Source organism: Rhagoletis zephyria, unplaced genomic scaffold (genome assembly GCF_001687245.7).
Source record: "Rhagoletis zephyria isolate East Lansing unplaced genomic scaffold, Rhagoletis_zephyria_1.1 Rzeph_scaffold_00402, whole genome shotgun sequence".
In the NCBI taxonomy this organism is placed as follows: Eukaryota; Metazoa; Arthropoda; class Insecta; order Diptera; family Tephritidae; genus Rhagoletis; species Rhagoletis zephyria.
Window position 1 is genome coordinate 127,051 of NW_016157486.1, and position 24,040 is coordinate 151,090.

Below are 24,040 nucleotides of genomic sequence, written 5' to 3' on the forward strand. Positions count from 1 at the left end.
ATTGGCTAGTGAACTGCTTATTAAAGCCATTTTGTGTATGTATTTTTAGTAAATTTCATTATTTACTTAATGTATATAACTTAAAACCTAAGCCACTAAAGCCCCTTATCCAAGTCGACTACTTTTGCCTTAGTAACTTTGTTTGTTTTTATTTGATTACTTTGCTATGAATTTTTGCAAATGTGTATTAATTTTTTTCCTTTATAATATTTTAACATCTTTTTGCTGCTTATACATACGTATGTATGTAGGTATGATGGTGCATCCTTGACCACATTTCACTCGGCTTATTCTTTAGTCTACCACTCAGTTATTTATTTCATGGCAAACTTCCATATAATCCGGATCGTGCATGATGCCTTTAATCATATCTTTGAGCATTGTGTAGCGCGGGAAAATCGGATACATTTTTGAGCTGCCATATTCCTCCTTAAACGAAAAAAATATGCGAATCAATTTTAAAATAAAATAATGAACTTAAAAGCGATAATTCGATAATTCCTAAAAACACTTTACCGAGAGGTATTGAATCAAGTGATTGTCGAGACTAATGAGCTTGAAATTGCTGGTTAAACTGAAAAGTGGGCAATTGAGTGAAATGATCGTTATGAAGTCTTCTGGGTCTTGCTTGATTGCAGCTGCTCGACCATTCCAGAAGTGGGGGAGCTTTGGCGGGGCCACTCAAAATTATTCGGTTTGAGGGCTAACTGAAGTGGGCTGCATCTGTTAGACAGGGGGTGCACCTGCTATAGTTTAAAGACATTCACCTGTTTGATGCCCTCGTTAGTGCAATGGCGTACATAACCGACATCCAAAACATGCAGTGGATACGGTACGGTAAGAAAAAATAGGACTTTGCGACGCATATTATGGATTTACGGTGGGAGAGACACTTCGCCACCAAATATTAGTACACTCGCTACAATCTCCTTCAGAGCGAGTTTCTTCAACACATCGTTCAATTTCGGCCTGCTCCAACGCAAGAAAAATACTGTAGGTCAAAGATAACTTCTATGAGCTCATAAATCGTACTTGTAAACGGTGCCCCGTCCCGATATAAAATTCTGCCCACACGACGAACCTTTCTCTAACGGATTAAGGCTGATCGACTTTGCAGTGTGTTAAATCTACTTAGTATTCAATGACCTAACATCAGCTAGGATGATTATCTGCACCCAAGTGAAAAAAAATTATCGTTCTGAACGTACGGCCACTGAGCAAATAGTTGGATCCAGGCAAACCCACAGCAACAATTCATGCGACGACGGCAGTAAAGACGCTGTCTATAGGGTCACGCTGTGAGACGTCGCAATGTGATCTGTATTCTGATGGTTCGGTCAATACCGGAGCGATGGGAACAGCTGATAGGGAAGCGCTTGACTTCACTTGGCAACTCCAATTGACGTCAGTTGGGTCAGAAGGAAACTACTCACTCAGTTTAGAGTTCAGAGTTTTATGTAGGTCCGTTCTCTCTGTGTTGTTGATACAGCGACGTGATCGAATCATGATCAGACCTTATCAGTGGGTGGTAGTACAATCATGTCTTTAGCTTTGAGTATTGAGCGATGCTCTTCACTGCCAAATGCAGAGTCCCCGGTGCTCTCGGCGACACCAAGGGAGTCATAAGCTATGGCTTCCAGAAGGTGGTCCTCAGAAACCTGCCGACCGGATCCGAAGTTGATAACCCTCAGCCTCTAGTAGCGTGGGAGGTAAGCAGGGAGGCCGCTGATTCCGTTAACATGGAGCTTGGAGAATCAGATCCACGGGATGCTGAGAGCATTGCGGACGGCTGCTCTTCTGGAGGATCCATCTACAGTGTAGAGAGGCTGTTTCGTGGGGTTGACGTTGGAGATGAGAGCACGGAATTAGCGCTCATGGAGAGGATTCTGGAGAATGTTCAGAATGTGGTTTCACAAAGGTATCACAATCTCTTATTTGTCTAAGTAAGACCATGACACATGGGGCAACCACCTAACCTAACCTATGTATGTATATATATATGTACAATAGGGCGGGTCAATTTGTATGGATCGATTTTTTTCGACATTGTTCCTAGCATATTCGGATACTTCGTAAAATTCTAAGAAAAAAATTTCTCCAGACCATAGCTCTAAAGTCAATTTCGAGCCTACGCATTTTTAAAAGAAGATATCTTATATATAAAATTGGATTGCTGTCCGTTAGCCTCGCTAAGACTTGAAAACAGCTTGACCGATTTGAATATTTTTATTTTTTTGGTTTGTTTTTTATAATATCCGGATTGTTAAAACCAGAAAAAATAGAGAGTTGCCACCTGTTTAAAAATCCCAATATAAGTAAATTAATTACATAAATTAGATATTGCAATATGGGTGTCAAAAGAAAGAGGTTATGAAGGCTTACAGGCAAAAATATTTTTGAGGGGGGTTGCCACCTGTTTCAAAATTTAGTTAAATAAAATTGATAAGATAAATTAAATATTGCAATATGGGTATCAAATTAAAAGGGTTTAAGAAGGCTTACTACTGAAAATATTTTTGAGTCGAGTTGCCACCAATTTCGAAAATTTAATTCAATTAAGTTAATAAGATAAAGTATGTATTATAATATAGGTGTCGAGCGAAAAGTATTTGAAAAATTATTGATTAAGAAATATTTTCTATAGGCCTGCCACCTACCTGAGCGGTAAAAACTAAAAGCCATACTCGCAAATATTGTTCAAAACTTTTGAGGCTCGCATCAATGTGGAATACTGTAACTCCGTCAAGATAGTGTTTATTGATGGCAAACAAAGTACTATCATGTTTGGCAATGATATCACCCCATCGAACAATGCACTCAGCCTCGATATAAAAAGCGAACAAAAGCCGAAGTATTAGCCGAAGCAGTTCATACAAATGTTCCACAATTGAACTAACAAAAAAATATGGCCTACGACTCTTTTATAGAAGCTGTGGACACTGGAGTAAAATTTAAACAAAAAAACAAAACCGACTTCAATTCTCATATACAAATTTAAAAGTACCGTTATTTTCTTCATGGCCCAATTATCGGATCTACACTCAATTAGTAGGAGACTACCTCTGAGGAACCACCTTTCCTTTCAAAAAGAATTATAGAAAACGGATAACGTAGTCCAAAGTTACGCGGTAACATACATAAAAACATATTCCGACGAATTGATAAAATATGCAAATTAATATTTAATAAAGTGTTACGGATATATTTTTTTTAATACAAACCTGCGCTTGGGAGCTTATTGATATGAAAAATTAATTTCTGATATCTATTTTTTATTTAAAGAACCGCAAGATTGCACTACAAAGCAAATTACATATTTTTTCCTATTGTAACGGGAGAAGTTACTGTAGGTATTTTTTTATATGTACAGTGTCGAACAAAAGTTTTGGCACAGTAAATTAACATATATGCAAAATTTTTAATTTATTTCCGATAATTTTTTATAAAAACATAGTTCATACTACACCAAAAAACACATAAAAATCAAATGTGTAAACTTTGTGAAAAACTCAGGAAAATTCAATAAATCTGCATACTAATTTGTAATTTTATATTCAGATTTTCAAGCAACTTGAAACCTGCACTTTGATAAACTAAAATTTAATGGATTATTAAACTGCATACTTGGAATTTTTCTAAAAAATACTCTGCCTATATTGCTTAAAATTTACTGTCCTATACTTTTGTTCGTTACTGTAAAAAAATTTTCGGTAAGGAATAAGCGAGTGGATGAAAAATATATAAACCGTAAGAACGGCCCATATATATGTATATGAAAGAATACACACATGCGACGACTCTAGCCATTGTGTGTCATTCCTTTAAATTATAGTTATTTTTTTCTTATTGTATTAAAAAAATAACGTTCGTAACACTTTAGTAAATATTAATCCGTATATTAACTGAGTATATATTAAAGACTAGAAGATGACCCGGTGAACTTCATATCATCTATAATTTATTGGAATTTAACTTTGATCAATTATAACAAATCTTCAAAATCCAATACAATGAGATCACTAATACTGCCTGCTGTTATAGCTGATAAAAGATTCCACACCTATAAGATGTGCCACGCCCCTTTTTACAAACTCATTTATATACATATATCTTTCCATAAGCACCTAACATAGGTATCAGTGCATTTCAAATTTCGAGTTCATGTGACTATAATTCCGAAGTTAGAGCTGATTAAAAATTTTCACTATGGAAGGTATCCCTCATCCCCTCCTCCCCTTGGCGAGTTTCAATTTTTTTACCCTATTATAGGTCCAGGAGTCATTGCAATACTTTGGCAAAATTTTATTCGATTCTATACATCCGTTCAGGCTGCAACCTGGTACATACATACATACATACTTCCACAAATATATAGTAGATTTGCTTTGAAGCGCCATCTTGCGGTTCTTTAAAAAAAAAATATCAGAAACGAATTTTTCATATCACAAAACTCCCGAGCACAATTCTTTATTACAAAAAAAAAACATTCCTAACACTTTAGTAAATATTAATCTGATTATGGACTTAGTATTAATTAAAAATAATTTCTTTTAAAATTGCGCAGGCTCGAAATTGATTTTAGAGCTATGGTCTAAAGGGCTTTTTTTCTTAGAATTTTATGTAGAATCCGAATCTGCTAGGAACGATGTCGAAAAAAAAATTTACCCACCCTAATGTACATTGTACATAAAATGTAACAATAAATTTTTAAAAAGGAAACGCTCGAACAGAAGGAAATGTGTAAATACTTCGTATCATGTCGTGAAATCCAGGGTGGTGCTAGTAGCATGGTCTTTTTTTTGACTTATCTCGTACTAGTCACATTTTTAGGGTATTGAGTAAAAAAAATTTTTTTTGGAAGGGGCGCGTACCTTTGAGGTAAATTTCATTCGAAATCATTAAATATTTACAATTCTTACAAGCATATATGTATAATAAATTTTCCCATTCTTGTGGTAGTTTTCTTACCTTCAAGAATGATTTTTGTTACCTGAAAAGTGTTTTGAAAACTTCAAGGCAATTTTTACTCACCTTCAATTATTTTTGCTTTTTTATTGTACAATTGAAATGATACGCGAATACTAACTAACAAATATTTATCTTTCACTAACCTTGAGCACTCGGATTAAATGCCGCAGTCCTAAATATTTTTTCAGCAGTCGATATAAATCATTTATAAGTTGTGTATTCTCGTGCTCGATTTGTGCAGTGGTCATGACTGAAAACAAAACAAAAACAAAAATAAATTAAAAGATATATGTATTTTCCAATTACATATATATAAAAAAAGTCTTTATTTATCTGTATGTATACATTGCTAATGCACTCACATTCCAAACGTTCCATACGCTCGCGCCTTTCCGCTGCCTCTTCAGCCAATTTGGCTGAAGTCTTCACACCCTCGCCAGACTTTTGTGTCTTCTCCATGATCGCACAAGCGCGCATTACATACGACGGCACCGTTTCTTGCTTCTCCTGCCTAGGTATATCAATCAACGTCCAATATTGCGTTTCCAAGCGAATAACATCCTGATGGGGGAATTATTATTTAGCGTTGAAAAATTAGTTTTCTCTATACTTAAACAGTACCTACTTGTTGTTATATTGGTAAATTAAAATTAAATTTTTTTTTCTAAGAACTGTTATTGAAAAAACAAGTTCCACGGCTGTCGTCTGAAAGTTTGCATGGAATTTAAGAAAATTAAAATTTTTTTACTCACTTTTATCATTATTTTTAGCATTGGGTAACGCTGGAACACATTACGTTGGCTCTTCGAATCACCATATTTATTCATCAGAGTTATAAGCGCCTTCTTGGCTGTATCATAGGACTCCTCTAGCCGTAAGCGTAAAGCTCTCAAACGTTCATTGGTATCGATGACCTCGTCGCGTGTCATGCCACCTGTAAAAATTCGAATTAAAATAGAAAACAGAAACCAAACCTGACATTTTCTTACTTGGCGCTCCTTCGTCCTTGACATCTTGTACAATTCGACGTACGCTCTGCGTAAACTTCCCCACGAAATTTGTGGTAGCTAAAAATATGAGAAATACACATAGATTTTTAATGTTATGTTCAGTTCTAATATCTAATATCTTAATTTTATGCTTTATTCATTTATTTAATTTTATGTATGTATGGATGTATTACACCTAAATTAAATAACTTTTATTAAAAAAAAAAAAAATAAATAAAAATTGTTGGGAAATTCTCATGGCACTATCACTTATGAACTAAATGTAGCAACTGAGAGAATAACCCGGTATATATTTGTTCTGCGATCTATGTGGAAATGAGCCATCCATTGGTAGATTCCAAATGAAATCTAGTTGGTACATTATGCCAATATAAATCGCATATATATTATAATAAATCTTGTTTTCCCAGAAAAACCAGCTCCATTGAGATTCGAACCCGAGATGCCAAAATAGCCTCACCCATCTCCCAACGCTAAGCACACTCGGCTAACGTGCCATGTTAAACGCGATGTGTATTTGAGGTGTTTGAACTGAACGATGCGAAAATATGTAGATAAATGCTTAGCAGTTGTCTGATGCGGCGCTGTTATGCCAAGCTGCTATTAGACATCTAGGTGGCGCTCGAATCGCTGTTAATATGACTTGCGGTGGAGTGGAAATGTTTATGTGTGTGTATGCACATACGCTTCCCAGCCAGCAGAGAAAGTTTTTACGATTTCCATTTGTGTTAATTTTTGTATCCGAAAAATGTCTTCATGTTATTTCAAAACAATAATTTTAAAATATTTTTTCAAACTAAGCATTTGAAAACATGTACACCCCGAAAACATATTCTGAGCGTTCAGAATATCCCAGCAAACATTGAGGTTAGTCATCGATTAGAGAATGATTGGAGAACTAGCCACATTCTCCAATCTCAAACGTTAGAGAACGACTCGAAAAACTATCGAGAATCATAGCGATCTCAACAAAAATGGGACATAGTTCTCGACTCGAGAAAATATTAATTCCCTAATCGAATTCTAATGTTGATCTCTAATTGGATTCGAATGTGAATTTCAAATTGCTGTTTTGCTTTATTGAATACAACGCATTGTTTGCAAAATGTATATTAAATGTATTCGCAATAAAATAATAATGGATTATTTGAACTTAAAAATAATGTATAATTCATTCATTTGAATTCATTCATTTGGAATATTGCTTATTTACATTTATATGAATTTGCGTTGTTTCTCTAATCGTTCTCGAATCGAATTCTAATGTAGTTCTCTAACTTCGTCATCGACTCGAGAACGATTAGAGAATTACTCTAGTTATCTAATGTAGAAATCCAAATTTCTCTAACGTTAGAGACTGTGTTTGCTGGGATATTAGTCCGAAAGGATTCCTAGCTGGGTATAAAATATGACTTTCAAAAACAAAAAAATTTTGACACTTATATGAATCTTTTAGGAGTCATTTATGATTCAAGTTATGAGCCAGCACTTCAGTGGCGGATACAGGATTTTAGTTGGGGGCGCGATTGGGATCGATTTGTCGAAAAACGTTAAATTACAGCGCTACTGGAAGGAAAGTTAATGGGTCGATTATCGATAGCAACCGGACTTCGGTTCACAAAGTGTGTAATCAGGCAGCTACATTTTTGCGGGTGCTAGAGCGTATGTAGGGGCGAAAATTGAAAAGTGTATCAAGTATTTTAGTTTGGACGATATCAACAATGTATTTGCAATGTAGTTTGCATTTACACAATATTTTAAAAATAACAACAAAGCAATAACTCGAAACTGTAGTTCCCTCGGAGTGCACGCTTTTGGTGTAAAAAAACGAACAGTGATTGAAAATGTTTTCCTCTATCAATTTGAGTACCTCTTTTAAACCTAGGGACATACCAAATTTTTAAATTTGCTTACAGTGCAGGCAGTAGCGCCAGAGGATTGGAATTATTCCTTAAATGGCGCCTGACTGAGGCCGTGTTCATGCGCTGCTCTACCTCTTCAAAAAATAGTTCACTGAAGTTAGCATTATTGCAAACTTTTATTTAAAACTCTTTATTTTAATAATTTCATTTTACTAGCACAGCTTGTTTACAACCACTTGCTGGTTCCCGCACAGTCAAATTTCGATTATCGATAACTCTACAGCAACTGACTATAGTTGCTATTTGCAATAAAAATTTTCTCTTCAGTGTTGTTGCCAGCTGGCATCCAAATCATGGTTGTGTTGCTGTCCGTAATCGACCCATAAGGGTATTTCGAATTTGGTGTTCTATCTTCAATATCACTGGACCACAAATTTCAACTTTTTCTCTTTACCAGAAACGCCGTTATGAAATTCTTATGTAAAATCACCCCCTGATTCCGAAAATCAAGGTTATTTTTAATTCTATGGTACCGTTTTTGAGATATTTGCAATTTACCGTTTTTGCAAAAAAAAAAAAAATGGGGTCCACTTTATCATATATATCTCAAGAACGAATTAAGCAATTCCAAAACGGTTTGAAGCTTTTAAAAGGTAATAAAATTTTCTATAAACTGTGCATACAACACTTTTTGCTAGGCCCTGTAGATTCAAAGATAACGAACAATCATTACCGATTTTTTCAATTTTTTTTGTAAAAATATAAAAAAAATTGTACTTTGCGGGGAAGGATCTCGAAAACCTTTTATTTTTTTGCAGATTTTTTTTTTCTCCCTAAGCTCTGTTGTATTACAAAAAAAATAAGCTATCATCGAAGAAAATCGATGCAAAACTACGTAAGTTATAAGCGATCAAATAAAAATACCCAGGTTGCGCAATTTCAACGTATACCTCAAAACGTATGTATGGTATAAAGAAGAGTGAAATATCTAGCTATGCTCTGTTTCTATTGAGTTAAAAGTTCAATTTATGAATGAAATTACCCATATTTTTAACTTTTTTTTTAAATTTATTTATGTTTATACTATATTCTAACAATCTTTATCTTAATTTGATTTTACTATGTTGTCGAAATAATTATGTGTTCTACTTTGACGCTTATTCAGTTTAGGATCGGTTTCTCTTATGAGAAACCAGCAGTAATCACCCATCATTGCGACGTCCCAGAATCCTTGATATCGATTCTCAATTAATTTCATTTGCTGATGAAACCTTTCGCCATGTTCATCACTTTCGTCGCCAAGATTTGCCGGAAAAAAGCTCAAATGTGAGTGGAGAAAGTGAATTTTTAAAGACATATTTACGCCCATTTTCGCATAATTATTGATTAGGTCGTTCACTATCTGCTCGTAGTTAGGGCTTTTGTGTCTACCGAGAAAAGAAGCAACGACCTTTTCAAAGGATTCCCACGCTGCTGCCTCAACTGATGAGAGTAGTCCTTTGAATTGATTATTGTTGATCAACTTTCTTATTTGTGGTCCAACAAAAATACCTTCCTTTATCTTGGCTTGAGAAATATCTGGAAAAACTGTTTTCAAATAGTCGAATGCTTCGCCTTCTTTGTCCAAAGCCTTAACAAAGTTTTTAATGAGACCGAGCTTGATGTGTAAGGGTGGAAGTATGATTTTCTCTTTCTTGACAAGAGGGGTGTATTTGATGTTATCCACACCAACGGTAAACTCGACTCTTTCCGGCCAATCCTTTCTGACGTAGTGGTCCTTACGAGCTCGGCTATCCCACTTGCAGAGGAAGCAGCAGTGCTTGGTGTAGCCACTTTGTAGACCGCATAGCATTGCAACGACTTTGAGATCAGAACATATTTTCCAATCATGCTCTTCATATTTGATAAATTTGAGTATTTTTTGCATTTCCTCGTAGGTTTCCTTTGTATTTACTGCATGTGCAATCGGGATAGAAGGCTTTTTGTTACCAATATGCAATAATACAGCCTTCAAACTCAGTTTATTGCCGTCTATGAACAATCGCCACTCTTTTGAATCATATGTTTGACCAAACTCTTTGAATAAACCAGGGATGTCGTTGCAGTAGCATATACTGTCTTTCTTGGTATAGTGTTTGGAAAATGGTTCGTGACGAGTTCTACTATATGTCACCTTAACATCGGATGACACAAATTTAAATTGTTGCATACGAGAAGTGTGGATCTCGGCCTTTTCCTTGGATAGTTCCAAATCTCTTATCCAATCATTAAGTTGTGCTTGTGACAGAACGTTTCTTTCGTTTTCCATGCGAAATTCAGTACAACTTGATCCCCCGCACTCAGATGTTACTGTTGACAATGGAACTGGATCCGCAACTGCCGTTGAATGTAGTACTGGTAATGTCACTGTAGGTACGCTAGCATAGGTTACTCCTCTTGATCTTCCAACGCCAAGTACTTTTGTTTGACAAATATAACACTCTATTGAATGGCAAGTAGGTTCTCTCCATATCATTGGTGTATCAAATTTTGTTTGTTGTCCTGATTCCCACTGAATCAATTCTACTCGACACGATGTACACAAAGTGTTCGGTGTCCATGGTTTTTCAGCATTTTTAGGCTCAATTCCAAAATACTTGGAGTATAAAGTTTTGATATGATCTGAGAACACTCGTCGTCGCCTTATGATAGTATATTGGCCACACATGAAACAGAACATATCTGGATCCTTATTACACTCAAATTCTCGCGTCCTTTTACTCATTTTATTTTTTTTAATAAATCACGGTTTTGAAATTAGACTTATGAACTGAACTATCTCCGGCGAGCCTTGAAGATGTTATGAAGTTTCAAAGCGCATTAACTCATATTTATACTCGGAACAAGAATAAAATTGAAAAAATCAAATCTTACCTAGACAGAAAGGTTCCTTTTTATAACAAGCCGGGAAAAGAAAATACTACCTGTTTTAGATGTAGGCTTTAGAAATTTTCTGTGTCTTATAATTTTGAAAATCTACCTGCATACTTACCCATAACTGACGGAAATACATGTTTATAACTACATGCCTACAGCAGGTTTCGAACCCAACCACTCTTCCTTTCGATGCAACCACTCTACCTACTATAATACAATTCGAGTATTAAAAGTACTATTTGATTTATTTAAAGAAAAAGTGTTATCATTGTTATGGTGTTATTCGTTTATCCGGATAATATCTCACTTGCACTTTATACCTTTAATATATGTATGTATGTATAGGTACATACATTGAAGTTGCGCAACCTGGGTATTTTTATTTGATCGCTTATAACTTACGTAGTTTTGCATCGATTTTCTTCGATGATAGCTTATTTTTTTTGTAATACAACAGAGCTTAGGGAGAAAAAAAAAATCTGCAAAAAAATAAAAGGTTTTCGAGATCCTTCCCCGCAAAGTACAATTTTTTTTATATTTTTACAAAAAAAATTGAAAAAATCGGTAATGATTGTTCGTTATCTTTGAATCTACAGGGCCTAGCAAAAAGTGTTGTATGCACAGTTTATAGAAAATTTTATTACCTTTTAAAAGCTTCAAACCGTTTTGGAATTGCTTAATTCGTTCTTGAGATATATATGATTAAGTGGACCCAATTTTTTTTTTTTTTGCAAAAACGGTAAATTGCAAATATCTCAAAAACGGTACCATAAAATTAAAAATAACCTTGATTTTCGGAATCAGGGGGTGATTTTACATACGAATTTCATAACGGCGTCTCTGGTAAATTTTGGCCGTCGACCAGTGTATTTAGCCATTCGATTATATGTACATTAAATATGTTTGTAAAAAATTTTCTGGAAAATATTCACCCGTTTTCATTTTATTACCCAAATACGATGTGCCAAAACACTTGCTAGTACCAAGTATAATATCTGTCAAAAAGTGGACTTAGCACCTTTGTGCTCTAAGTCGAAGATGTGCATATATACATGTGATATTTACATATTTATCAATCGTATTTATCAATCCTAGTGACAAATTGAAATAAACAAAAAAACAGCCACGAATAACATATGCTGGAAATACCGCATAATGAATCTTAAGATATTTAAATAAGCGAGAAATACGTACATATGTACATATGTATGTATGTATGTATGTAACTTTGCAAAAATCATTGACAGTGTTGCCGTTTTGATACATATGTATCCAATTGGATACATTTGGGATACCATTTCCCATACGTATTCGTAAGTTGAAGTAAATTCTTTTTATTTATGTACGAGCTATTATAACATTTTTAACAGTTGGCTGCTCATCCTCCAAGCAAGAAATTTTCCTTTACTCGTATTATTTTGAACAATTAGTTTTTTAGCTACATAATCGTGCATTTAATAACACCAAGTAGTTTGCAAATTTTAAAAAGTTTTCCGACGTGTAGTAGTTAACTGTAATGCGAAAAAATCAACTTTTACATCCCGAGCAAACCTTCTCTTGGGCTTCAAAGGAAATTGACAACCATGTCGATGACCAATTTTCAACAATAACTTGACTGTAATAAAAATAACTTATAACTTCTAAATTTTCAGTTATATGTCGTTAAGCTAGAATTCAAGGCGGAATTTACAGACAAGTTTTTGAGAAATTTTTGATTTCATTGATAGCTCCCAGTCCACCAGTTTGATTGAAAAACATTGTAACCATAATAGCAGGCAATAACAATTTACTGAAATAAATGTAACCATGATAAAAAAATGAAGGTAGTTTCCATAAACCACTTTTTGACGGATACTGAGATTTATGAGCTTCATAATTGTTCATGTTGCTAGCAGCGTTACCATATTGTTAATATTTAAAAATAAATTAGGGAATTTCGAGATGGGAATTTCTTTCACAGTAAATGGGTGTGAATATTTTAGTCTTCTTAGACGAAACCAAACAAGTTTAGTACATGATATACATCTTCGAAATACAATGGATAATGGTATATGTACTTACGTTTGTGATATTTCTCACTCCTACCCCAAAACTGAAAATTAATCTATATGTATGTATTAGAGGCCTGCATGAATGCATTCAAAACGGCTTTTGAATTATTCATATACAAAACGAATGAATGATTTTGGCTTAACATTTTTTTGAATTTGAGTGAATAGCTGTTCTGATATTTGTGTCGACATTACAACTTCCAAACAAAGTGAAAATAAATTGAATTGAAATAAATGACAATTTCTTGTATGAATATCCAAAAATATTTTTTCTATGCACATATGTACAAACATACATATGTATGTATGTATGTATTGCTGCGCTCCTATTACATACGAAAAAACTTGTTTGTAGAAAAAAACTTTTACAGAAATGAGTTTGAATGTTTTCCATTCATTCATTCACATTCTTCCATTTGAAGGTAGAAAATATAAAACAAAATGTATATTCATAACTTACAAAATTCCAAACGCTGAGTGTTTTGTATGTGAAGTAAAATATTCAAATCTACTGTAGTCTGTTTGGCTAGAAGTTTGAATGAATTCATGCAGCCCTCTAGTATGTATGTGTGTATGTTGCGTTGATATTATTAAATGTTTTTATTTAATAAATTCAACAAACCCATCAAGATGTAATTTTTCTCATTTTTCTCATCTTCTTATTTTCATATTTAGTTCTGTTCTCTTTTAACTTTATATTTGAATATCGTATTCGAACAAATGTCCTTCCAAAAAAAACAAACGTTTTACAGTTCTTTCCTCGATAGTAACATTTGGATTGTACAATAAATTTATTTTTAAATTTGAACTTGTTAATTTACCACCATACGTTTTAATAAATTTCGAGTTCAAATGCTCCAAAATATTCAGAAAAATCAGCACTTGGTTTATAAAAACCTCCTTCAGATATGCAATTAAGGAAAGTATAATTATTAACCTGAAACCGAATTGCGCCAGACCCATTTTCGACACAAGGTAACCTGCAAGATTCTCCAGCCCATCAAACTCGATATCGTTAAGTGGACTCATGTTTTCGAGAAATTATTTTTTTTCATACTCTTCTGTAAGCTATTTAAAAAAAAAATTAAAAACTAAATAATCGTGGAGACGCAAACCAATTTTTACCTCCGCCTCCTCGTCTACGGATATTGGAATGCGGTTATTTTCCCGAAAGATATTTGGCACAGCATCTCGTCGTTTATTTGGAATAACAATAGTTAATAATTAATTAATGCTAATATCCGTGGTAGCAAAATGTTGAGAACATACAAGCCGCTGGCTTCAAAAGCGCTGTAAATTGAAAAAATTTATACCGTCCTCCTTGCAGTGGTATCTGGTATTTTTGCAGCTTCCAAATGCGCAACTCATTTTTCTTTTTATCATTTTTTTCCTTTGCCGATCAAAATCTTTTCATAAAAAAAATTGTGAACCTGGTGTCAACTTTGTGAAAATTAAAACGCAAAAAAAATGTTTTAGTGCCTGGTGCCTTTTTTAGTGCTTTTTTTCGGTACTCAAATTTCCCATAGATATGTGCTTAGAACAGAAAATTATTTGAAATATTTAAAGCTGTGGCGGCACTGAATTTACAAGAATCTATAAATTTAAATGTACTAAAATACAACCATGATTGATAAAAAGCTGAAGTTGCAAACCCACGTTCTTCTTAAATTAAGTATTTCTTTTCTAGATAATTTTACATTCTTTGATTGATTACACAGTTACCACCTGAGTAAAACACATCGTATCTTGTCGATATTTTGGTGCTGAATCCAAATATGGCCGCAGAATTGCTCTATGACGTGAGATGTCCCAACCTCAAAGTGCCAAAAATACGGTTTTTGGAGATATTTGAGATTAATATTTTGAAAACAACAATTTTTTCTTTTTACTTAGGGCTTCATTTAGTATTACTCTTCCCCTTAAAAATTTATTTTGGTTTGTTGCGATTCGATTTTTCTTTCTCGAGATATGTATACCAGTTTTAAGGTGCAGTACTTCCGTATTACTTCGTAAGCATGATTCATAATAGCATGTGTAGAGGCTATTCAATCGTTATGAAATCGAAAAAGTTTTTTGTTTGTATTGATTTATACTTGTAAATATTGTTTATTATTTTACTTTTGTTAACTACAAACTGTTACAAAAAGAGTATCATTTGATTCAAAAAAATTGTGTGCTTTTAGTGTGATAAAACGCGTTTTTTTCTAAGTTTTGGTGCTTTTTGAAATTCAAAAGTTGGCAACACTTCTTACAGTGTACTCTTTACATGCTTGCATGGAGTAGTCGCGATCTTTGCTGGGAATTAGTATGTAGATAGAGGCGTCACACAAGAACTAAGTGTATATGAATTGCCAGCAGAGATCAGAAAGCAGTGAGTCATATCACAGAAGCGTACCGATGATGATTACTTATTAAAGAGGGCAGAGTCTGGAATGGCGAGACATATGTATGTACACACCTACCCGTAAATATGTAGGTATATTATAGTATGACGTCAGTTGGTGTATGTTAACAAAATTAAAAAAGAAAATATGTAATTTCCGTCTAAATGCATATAGCAATTATATCTTTTAACCGCCTTGATAAAATACTATGCATGAATGCTGTTTCTTTTTTAGGATCTATTAATTTGCACTTTAAACAAAGAAAATGACAAATGCTTCCCCATATGCAAAATACTGTGGAGGTTAATGCCCGTTTTCTTTGCACTTTAATTTATACTGGTATGTATTAAGTGTGTGAAAATACAACAATTTTGTTCATGAGAATATTTGCGTCATTTAGAAGTTTCTATACTTAGGAGAGAGTTTACTTACATCAACTAAATATGTTTCTATCTAAGTAATTCTGCAGTGAGATTCTCCCCAGTTCCTAAGTAATTCTGCAGCGTGTCCTTTAAGTATACCGCAGAAAGGCTTAAGCGTATTTGGGCCCCACGCTTTGCGAGACAGTCAGCCCTCTCGTTGTCTTCGAACCCTTCATGTTCCGGAATCCACCACAGCGTTAGGCTATTGTGAGCTCCGAGGTGGTTCCCAAGTCTTGATGCCATTTAAAAGAGTCTAAGGCCTTTAGCGCTGTCTGACTTTGAGACATAATCAGAGGTGGGCACTAACACAAACAAGCGTGAGCTAAAAGCGAGAATGTGTTAGTGTGCCTAATTCATTTGCATGCTGTCGTGTTCTCATCGCTGCGCTCTCGCTGCGCTCTCGCTTGTATACGTACACGCGGCGCTTACGCTCTTTTAGCACCTGCTAACTCTCTGCCCATGCCTGGACATAATATTAATTCTGATCCTATTTGTCCTTCAGTGAAGACATTCGCGAACACAGACTTCGTTTTCGAAAACTCCCGCCTGGAACACACTGGGGGGTATCCGCCACTGTTGAAGATATATATTTTTTTATTTTTCGCTAATAGTTATTATTGTCGTGCAACCTATCAAAAACCAATCTAGCCTACCAAACTACCAAATATAAAAAAAACCTACCAGTTTTGGTAGGAAAAGTGCATGTATGGCAACACTGGCCTTATTTAATTTGTCACTTAAAGAGGGCATTTCTCCAATTGTATGGAAGGAATCGTTGTTGTTGTTGTGTACATACAAGTTCCCAAAGAGATTTTGGGGAGTGTTGCTGGAGCGACAGTCCTTGGGCAAATATAAATCTAGGTCATTCCGGTTACGTAGACCCGACTGTCGTGGGAACGGGAAGGAATCGTTCGTAACCTGGCTACAATATGGGGCAATTATTACAAATCAGTTGACGCATTTTATCTCCTCCCGTATTTCATACAACAAGGATTTCGCAAAGGCAAATTAACTCGCACAAATTTTCTTGAGTTCACGACCTGCATACACACATACATACATATGTATATGTATATCTCAAAAGCGCCCTGCAGCAATTCAGACTCACCCTAGGTTAGCCCACAGATAGTCCCTATTGTTACCAGCACTAGTCCCTCATAATTCCCCTGCCAATGGTTTCAACTGCCATTTTTAGCATTGGCGTGTCATTGGAAAAGGACCGGTCCAATCAAAACTAACCATAAGATAGTCCTGGACTAGTCCAATTTTGGAGATCTTTTTCGTTGGAGTAAGATTGCGTTCTGCACTTCGCAGATGCTTTTTCATAATTTGGAAACACAAAAAAAAATAAATTTTGCCATTGTAAATGTGAGTTCAAATGTTCACTTTGCATCAAGGCCAGACCAAACGATTGGGACATTTACAGGGTGGTGTTCTTTCAATTTTTTTATTGAATTGCAAGACAACATCACCCTGTCACTGCCAAACTGTACTTTTCGTCTATCTCCAGGCCGGTTCCTTGGGGACTGGTCGAAGGCTGACATTTTCGATGCAAGCAAATCTCCAATTCGGACCAGTCAAATTTTAACCAGTGAGGTACTAGTCCTTAACGGAAAATTGGCCGCCTTATTGCTGCAGGGCGTTTAGTGAAAACAAAAATGTTGATGTTACATATACATACATACATATATCGTCGCCGCCGCGGTAAAAGCTGCTAGTTCCACTTTCTGCATAGCATATTTTTATACCCGCGCGCACTTGTGCACAAGGGTATTATAACTTTGTTCGCATAACAGCCTAAAGGAATTTAGATAGAAGGCAAGACAAATGTATACATAATTGATAAGACTGAAAAGAGAAATCGATTAAGACGTGACTCTCTGTACAATTTGAGATCTCTTAACGGAACTTGGTACACGCATCTCTATTGGGCTAAGGGCAGATGGAATTGAAAATGGGCAAATCGTACAACAACCACGCCTACCTCCCACATAACGGTAGTTTGCAGAAATACGAATACTGCTATATTTTAGTAACTACTGCAGCTTATTAACACAAAATTGACACTTATATTGATCTCTTGGAGGAGAATGAGAGCTTTTTTAAATTTTTGGGAAATGGGCGCAGCCACGCCCACTTATTATTATATGTGTATATCTCGGTAATCGCTTCACCAATAACCCCCAAACTTGGCACAGTTGTCGGACAATAACCACGCCTACATCCCATATAACGGTAATTTAGTGAAATACGAAATCTTTGCTCACGTATGAACCCATATGTATGTATATCTCGGCAATCGTTCCATCACTCGGCATAATTATTGTACTTGGCACAAAAAAGCAACATGTGGGAATTTTTGGAAACATGACTTAAAATGCCGCCACTTTTCATATAGCGGTAAATTACAGAAATGCGGAAACTTCAATATTTCGGGATCTAAGTATGTACGCTTATTTACTCAAAGTTGTACTCACAACAATCCCTAAAAAAGAAATAACATTATGGAATTTTGGAAAATGGGCGTGATACCGCGCACTTATAACTATATAAGTTTATCTCATTAAGTCAAACTGAACATACTATCGAAGATGTTTGAAATAGGGGCTTAACATGTAACGGCAGTTTTCAGAAAGATTAAAAAACTATTAATACGCGCGTCGGGTGTAAAATGTTCGGCTTCGTGCGAACTTAGACTTCTTTACTGGTTTATCTCCAAGTTGTTCAAAAAACTTCGGCAACCGAAAAAATCGTACATTTGCAAGTAAATATGGGTGCTCTAATGACTCGATATGTACATTTGTATTATCGAATTTTCTATATCGAATTAGTTTACACAAACTTTCAACCCAATTAAAGAAAATAATAATAATTAGAGGCTTTGACTACCTTGGCAGTGTACGGCCAATTGTTAACGCTTGAAACTGCCTATTAAGGTGGCAACCCGTTAAATAATTTGGTGCGGCGCGATATGCCGCGATCTTCTCAAACAGGTTGTGTTTGTTTGCTCATTACTGGCAGCAAGGCGGGTGTTAAGTGAGAGAATAAAAATGCCCCAAAAACGGCAGTGGTGCGACCAAAGCCCCACTAGCCTGGCCAAAGAAATAAAAAAAGCGAGAAGAAGCTGTCGCTGAAACGATCGAGTGGCGGGTGTGGCGAACAGTGCGAAACGGCAAGGCAAAGTGCCAACAACGACGTTCTAAACTCGCGGACGTATAGAAGCTTGAATATAAAATTGGCGAAGCAACAAAAAAAAAAGTAAAAAAAAGGTGGTAAATATTGTGACACCACAATAGGTGTGGTATGCCATAAATCGAAATAAAACATAAGGTCAAACGTTTGCAAAAGAACAGAAATAGAATACTTGTTGGAGAAGTTGTTCTTGCAGCAGTGAACGGTGCGGGGGCTCAGCTGACACATTCGTGAATTTGTGCGATCAGTGCGAAACGTGTTGTAGTAGCATAGCAGCACAGTGTAGATACATGTCTAAAGTGAAACGTGATTGCAAGCGTAAGCGAGCGAAAAGTTAAAAATTGTAATAAAAATAAGATAAAATTGTGCATATTCGAAAATAAAAAATTAAAAGAATTTAAATGAAGTAAATTTATTGTGGCTGTTAAAGTTGAAGGAGATTTCGGAATTTCGGGTTCGAGGCAAGCAAGGTGGGTATGACAAAGTAAATTATTTCAAAAACACTTCAACATGTATAAATACGAATATGTACAATAGGGTGGTCCAAAAGTGCATGTGAGAAAAGTAAAGTCGGAATTTTAATGCTCTCACCCCCAGGATTGCTCTGTACCGAAACAAGTTATACAACTGTTTTTTTATTTTGAAATAAAAAAAAAATATTAGGAGGTCGCTCGAATTGCTCAAAGGCTTCTATGTATTTTATAGGTACGGTAAAAAAAAGTTTTTATTAGAAATGATATAGAATTCTTGAAAATCAATCGGCTCTATTATTGTTGTCGATGTCAACGTCGATGTAATTTTTTCATCAAAATATAGCCCTCGTAAGTCCAACTCCAGCTATGCTGACCACAGTATTTTTGCGAGGAACATAAATTCTAATTCATAAATTCTTTGGAGCTGTACGAGAGCTTTTTTTTAATGAAAAAATTACATCGACGTCAACGATCATAATCGAAAAACTTTATTTCTCTTCAGGAGACTTTCAATATTAATACCCAATGGTTTATTTAACCCTTTCTTAACCCTAATTATTTGTGCAAATAAATTAAATGCAATGGGGGACTCTTTAAAAATAGCTGGAATTAAAAAATAGTAAAAAAAACAATTGGATATTATTACTGGATATCTCCTGAAAAGAAACAGAGTTTTCCGATCGAAAATATTGATTTTCAAGAATTCCATACCATTTCCACGAAAATTTTTTTCTCCTCATACAAAATACATGGAAACTTTTAGCACCCTCTAAATAAGTCTTGATTTCGAAAAAAAACATGAGTTGCTATAATTATTTTTCGGTATAGGACTTTAGCACTAAAATTCCGACTTCACCTTTTCACATACATTCTTGACCACCCTAATGCACATAATGTATACATTTGTATGCCTTCGTAATCAAATATAAGTACTTGTTTCGCTCAGTGATCTTACGTATAAATGTGTGTAAATATGTGTTCGTATTGAAATATGTATCTACTGTATGAATGGACAAATATGTTTTAACAATATTGGAGTTCTAAGTAAAAATTATAGTTGGAGATATCAATGTGTTTCGTATTTATTAGTAGTGTAATACAAAACAAATAAAATGAATTAATGGGTACACTTAAATTTTTATATGAGAATTGAAGTCGGTTTTGTTTTCGCTTCAAATTTACTTGTTTAATATATTTGTCTAATAAAACTACACTAAGAACAAAAAAAAACATGATTTTTTTCAAACAAAGTCGTTTTCGGGTTTTCGATGTTAATAAATAATAATAAAAATACAAATATTTTGGCGCTTACGCTTTTGCCAATTGTTTTGCAATTTGTTCTCCTCCAATTTGTAGTGTATGTCTTGAAATTGATACACAAATTTACGGGCCCACAGTTTTACGCCGCCTCCGAAACAGAAAATGAATTTTATTAGAAGCTTTCTTCTGGTAGACTATTTTTAACACAAAAAGTGTTTTAATTTAATTTGAAATAAAATATTTCGATTGAATGATTGTAATAGAAATGTACTTCAAACTGAGCATTTGAAATATGTTGATATAAAAATTTTCGTTTTCTGTTTCTGAACTATGAAAAAGCATCTGTGAAGTGCAGAATGAAGCTATTTAAAGTAAACGAAAGATCACTTGGGTTTAAATTTAAAACGAAAACACAATCAACTAAATCGTTTCTTAATTTAAGACAATTGCCTGTACTCATATACATATGTACATTAGACTGCATCACTCCCCTTCAAAAAAAGAAGAAAAAAAATCGGTGCTTTTTCCATTGGAACTATAATATCTATTATATTTTAGGATTGCAACAAAATATTTGGGAAAAATATTAAGATTTGCGTTAGCTGGACCGATCGGAAAATACCTCCTAAAATTGAGTGTTTGTCATCAAAGGGGACTTTTTTCAAAAAATCTTTTAAGAAACTATTTTTACTCATAAAAACTCAATTTTTAGAGGTATTTTCAAGTCGGTAAATCTTAATATTTTTCGGAAACTTTTGTTTTGGCGATGCAGTCTAATGTACTAAGTACATACACATCTACATAGCACATCATCGAACACACTGAGTACCATTGTTTGCAGAGCATATCTTAAGAGCGAAATACACCACACAAGCGGTTTGACAAACCAAGCGAAATTTCCCTTTGCTTCAAGCCATTTGTGCTGTGTATGGGGGTGTTTGAAGGTTTGACAAACCGCTTGAGGGAAATTTGAGCAAAAATCAAAATTTTTTGATTTTCTGGCCGCCATGTTGATGTTTGATCAAACCGCTTGCGTTGTGTATAGCAAAATCGCCTCATTCGCAACGAAATTTTCACCGAGTAAGGACGTAAGAGAGGAAAATGAAAGAAAACCACAATATTTAGCATTGCGAACTGGAAGAAAACTAAAATTCTTTGCTTGAACGAGTCATGTTTGCATGGTGTATGGCGAAATGGGAAAAGTAGGTTTGAAGAATGTTTGACAAGCCGCTTGTGTGGTGTATTTCGCTCTTAATGCATTTACAAGGCTACTGGTAGCGTGGAGTGAGCCCGACGTTCAGGAATATCTACACCAATTCAAGATTTTGACAGTCATTCTCCAAATCATTTCAAGTAAATTGATTTACATTCATCAAAAGATATAAACAAACACATACACTTTTGACAATTATAAATCAGAATGTCCGAAGCGTGAGATTTGAAAAATTGAAAAGATAAATGAAAGTTAGCACGAACAAAGAGTTGAAAGCTGCCGACAAGTGGCGAACGAGTCTCATTTCATCTGTGCTAAATTAACTACGCATTTGCGGAGGGCGCGAAAATAATTATAAACAATGATCTCTCATTGTGTATCTTACCAGCATTCGCTCATACTTATTATGCATATATGTATGTAAGTAAGTAGCATGTACTTAAATAGTTCCTATAGTGCATATCGTAAATATAGCACATCAAATAAACTGTTATTCTCTCGCCGTAAATAAAATCGTATGCAATTTGTCGTCCCTCCCCCTTCCAGTCAAATTGCTGTCCAGCCGATTCGGTCCCGGTTAAAATAATGCCGTTACTCTCATTCTGGTGCAGTGATTTTCTTTCCACAACTTTGGTGCAAATGCATTTTAAGTGAAAACTTACCCGCTATTGGTGTTACAACTAGCATTTTGGATAATAATGGGTAAGGTTAGATTTTGCAAAGGAAGCGGGAGGAATGAAAGATAGCATACGATTTTCAGTTTGCTTTCATAAACAATATTTTTCGATCGGGAAACTTTGTTTCTCTTCAGGAGACTTTCACAAATACTACACAACTATTTTTAATTATTGTTTAACTATTTTCTATTATTATCCATTTTTTTATAGAACCCCTAAAACCCCAGAAATTGTAATGGGGGACCCATAAAAATCGATAGGATTAAAAAATGGTAAAATCTGCAATTGACTAGTATATTGGCAGTCTCCCGAAGAGAAAAGAGTTTTCCGATCGGAAAATATTGATTTTCAAGAACTGCATACAATTTCTACGAACCAAGTGGTTTTTTCCCATATAAAACTTTAACTGTGGAATACTGTAAGCGCTTTGAGTGACTTCAAAATATTTTTTGATTTGATTGATGAATTAAAAAAAATAAGAGTATAATTTTTTTCGGTATAGAACAATCGTAGATTGTGAGAGCATCCAAATTCCTACTTTACTTTTTTTGTAAAAATTTTTGGACCACCCTAGTGCGCATACCTTGCAGGAATCTGGTTCCGTGAGCAGTTCAACGCAAAGGTTGCCCATTTTGGCTCGAAACTCGATTAGTTATAGGTAAAAATCATAGTCCCACATTCGGCGACCTCAGAAAATAAGACATATGGGACCTTATGAAGGCTAAACCATTTTTGGCAAACGACTTTACTCCATATCACATTTTTTCTTAAATTTGGAGTTTTTTTAGTAAGACAGTGGAGATTATTTGTCCGATGTACTATTCCAAATATAAACCTTTCCTACGTATTTTATGTTGAAATAAAAAACAACATCAAATTTAAGTCTTGCTCAAATCATAGCACACGCTTTACATACATACATATATGTATGTATGGTATGTTCATACTTTTGCTTTATGGTATGCTATTGTCAGTTGAATTTGCTTCGCCAGCAAAATAAGTTATTAATGCTTTTAATTTTCAATAAATTCTACTCTTGCTCTAAACCAGCAGAGCTCAAGTTTTTGTGGAGATCATGAACACTTATAAATAGATATGTATAAATTAATGTATGTGAGCATGTGCTGTAAAAAACTCCCTGTGGGAAAAATCTCTTGTTCTTAACTGGTGCGCTTGTAGTACATTTAGACCCAGTACTGGTTGCAAACAACTGGCGAATTTAACATGGCGGCGATGTCCTAGGAAGTGTCAATAACCCTTCACCCCCCCACCTCCCCGCTGCATTCCGTTTTCGATAGTTCCGAGCCAGCTCTAAAATCGAAAGACGAAAGAAAAAAGTATAATGACTTTTCAATCTTTTTGGCAGAGGTGTTTGCTGTTATTGGCTAGATTCCAGACGGTCCCAAGATGTTAAAATGTGAATACAAATTTTTTGTTTTGTATTACCAAGCTATGAAAAAGCATCTGGGAAGTGCAGAATGGAAGTGTATTTGAACGAAAACTCCGCAAAAACATATATCTTTGTAAAGCAAACAAGCCCCCCGCTTCGAAAGTACCACATTTCGCTGATTTTGAACTGGTGGCGAGCTAGTTACTATCTGACTGGTTCGTT

The 24,040-nt window shown here is 34.9% G+C and overlaps 2 protein-coding genes across 2 annotated transcripts in view; both read right to left on the reverse strand.

Annotated features, from left to right (window-relative positions):
* Positions 1-205: 205 nt before the first annotated feature.
* LOC108359514 (uncharacterized) overlaps positions 206-24,040 on the reverse strand; it is a 101,220-nt gene continuing 77,385 nt past the window's right edge. The window contains exons 2-6 of the mRNA XM_017611415.1: positions 5,958-6,035; positions 5,721-5,902; positions 5,331-5,529; positions 5,112-5,218; positions 206-429 (exon numbers count right to left, since the gene is read on the reverse strand). Of these exons, the coding sequence (XP_017466904.1) occupies positions 307-429; positions 5,112-5,218; positions 5,331-5,529; positions 5,721-5,902; positions 5,958-6,035 (689 nt within the window). The 3' untranslated portion in view covers positions 206-306. The remainder of the gene's footprint in view (positions 430-5,111; positions 5,219-5,330; positions 5,530-5,720; positions 5,903-5,957; positions 6,036-24,040) is intronic.
* On the reverse strand, positions 8,971-11,135 carry LOC108359513 (uncharacterized). Its single transcript, XM_017611414.1, has 2 exons — positions 9,344-11,135; positions 8,971-9,293 (listed from the first exon to the last, which is right to left on the reverse strand). Coding segments are annotated over exons 1-2 (1,263 nt in total). The 5' UTR covers positions 10,605-11,135; the 3' UTR covers positions 8,971-9,291.

Excerpts from the sequence above, each read along its gene's own strand:
- LOC108359513 (XM_017611414.1), bottom strand. The coding sequence starts at position 10,604 with ATGAGTAAAAGGACGCGAGAATTTGAGTGTAATAAGGATCCAGATATG.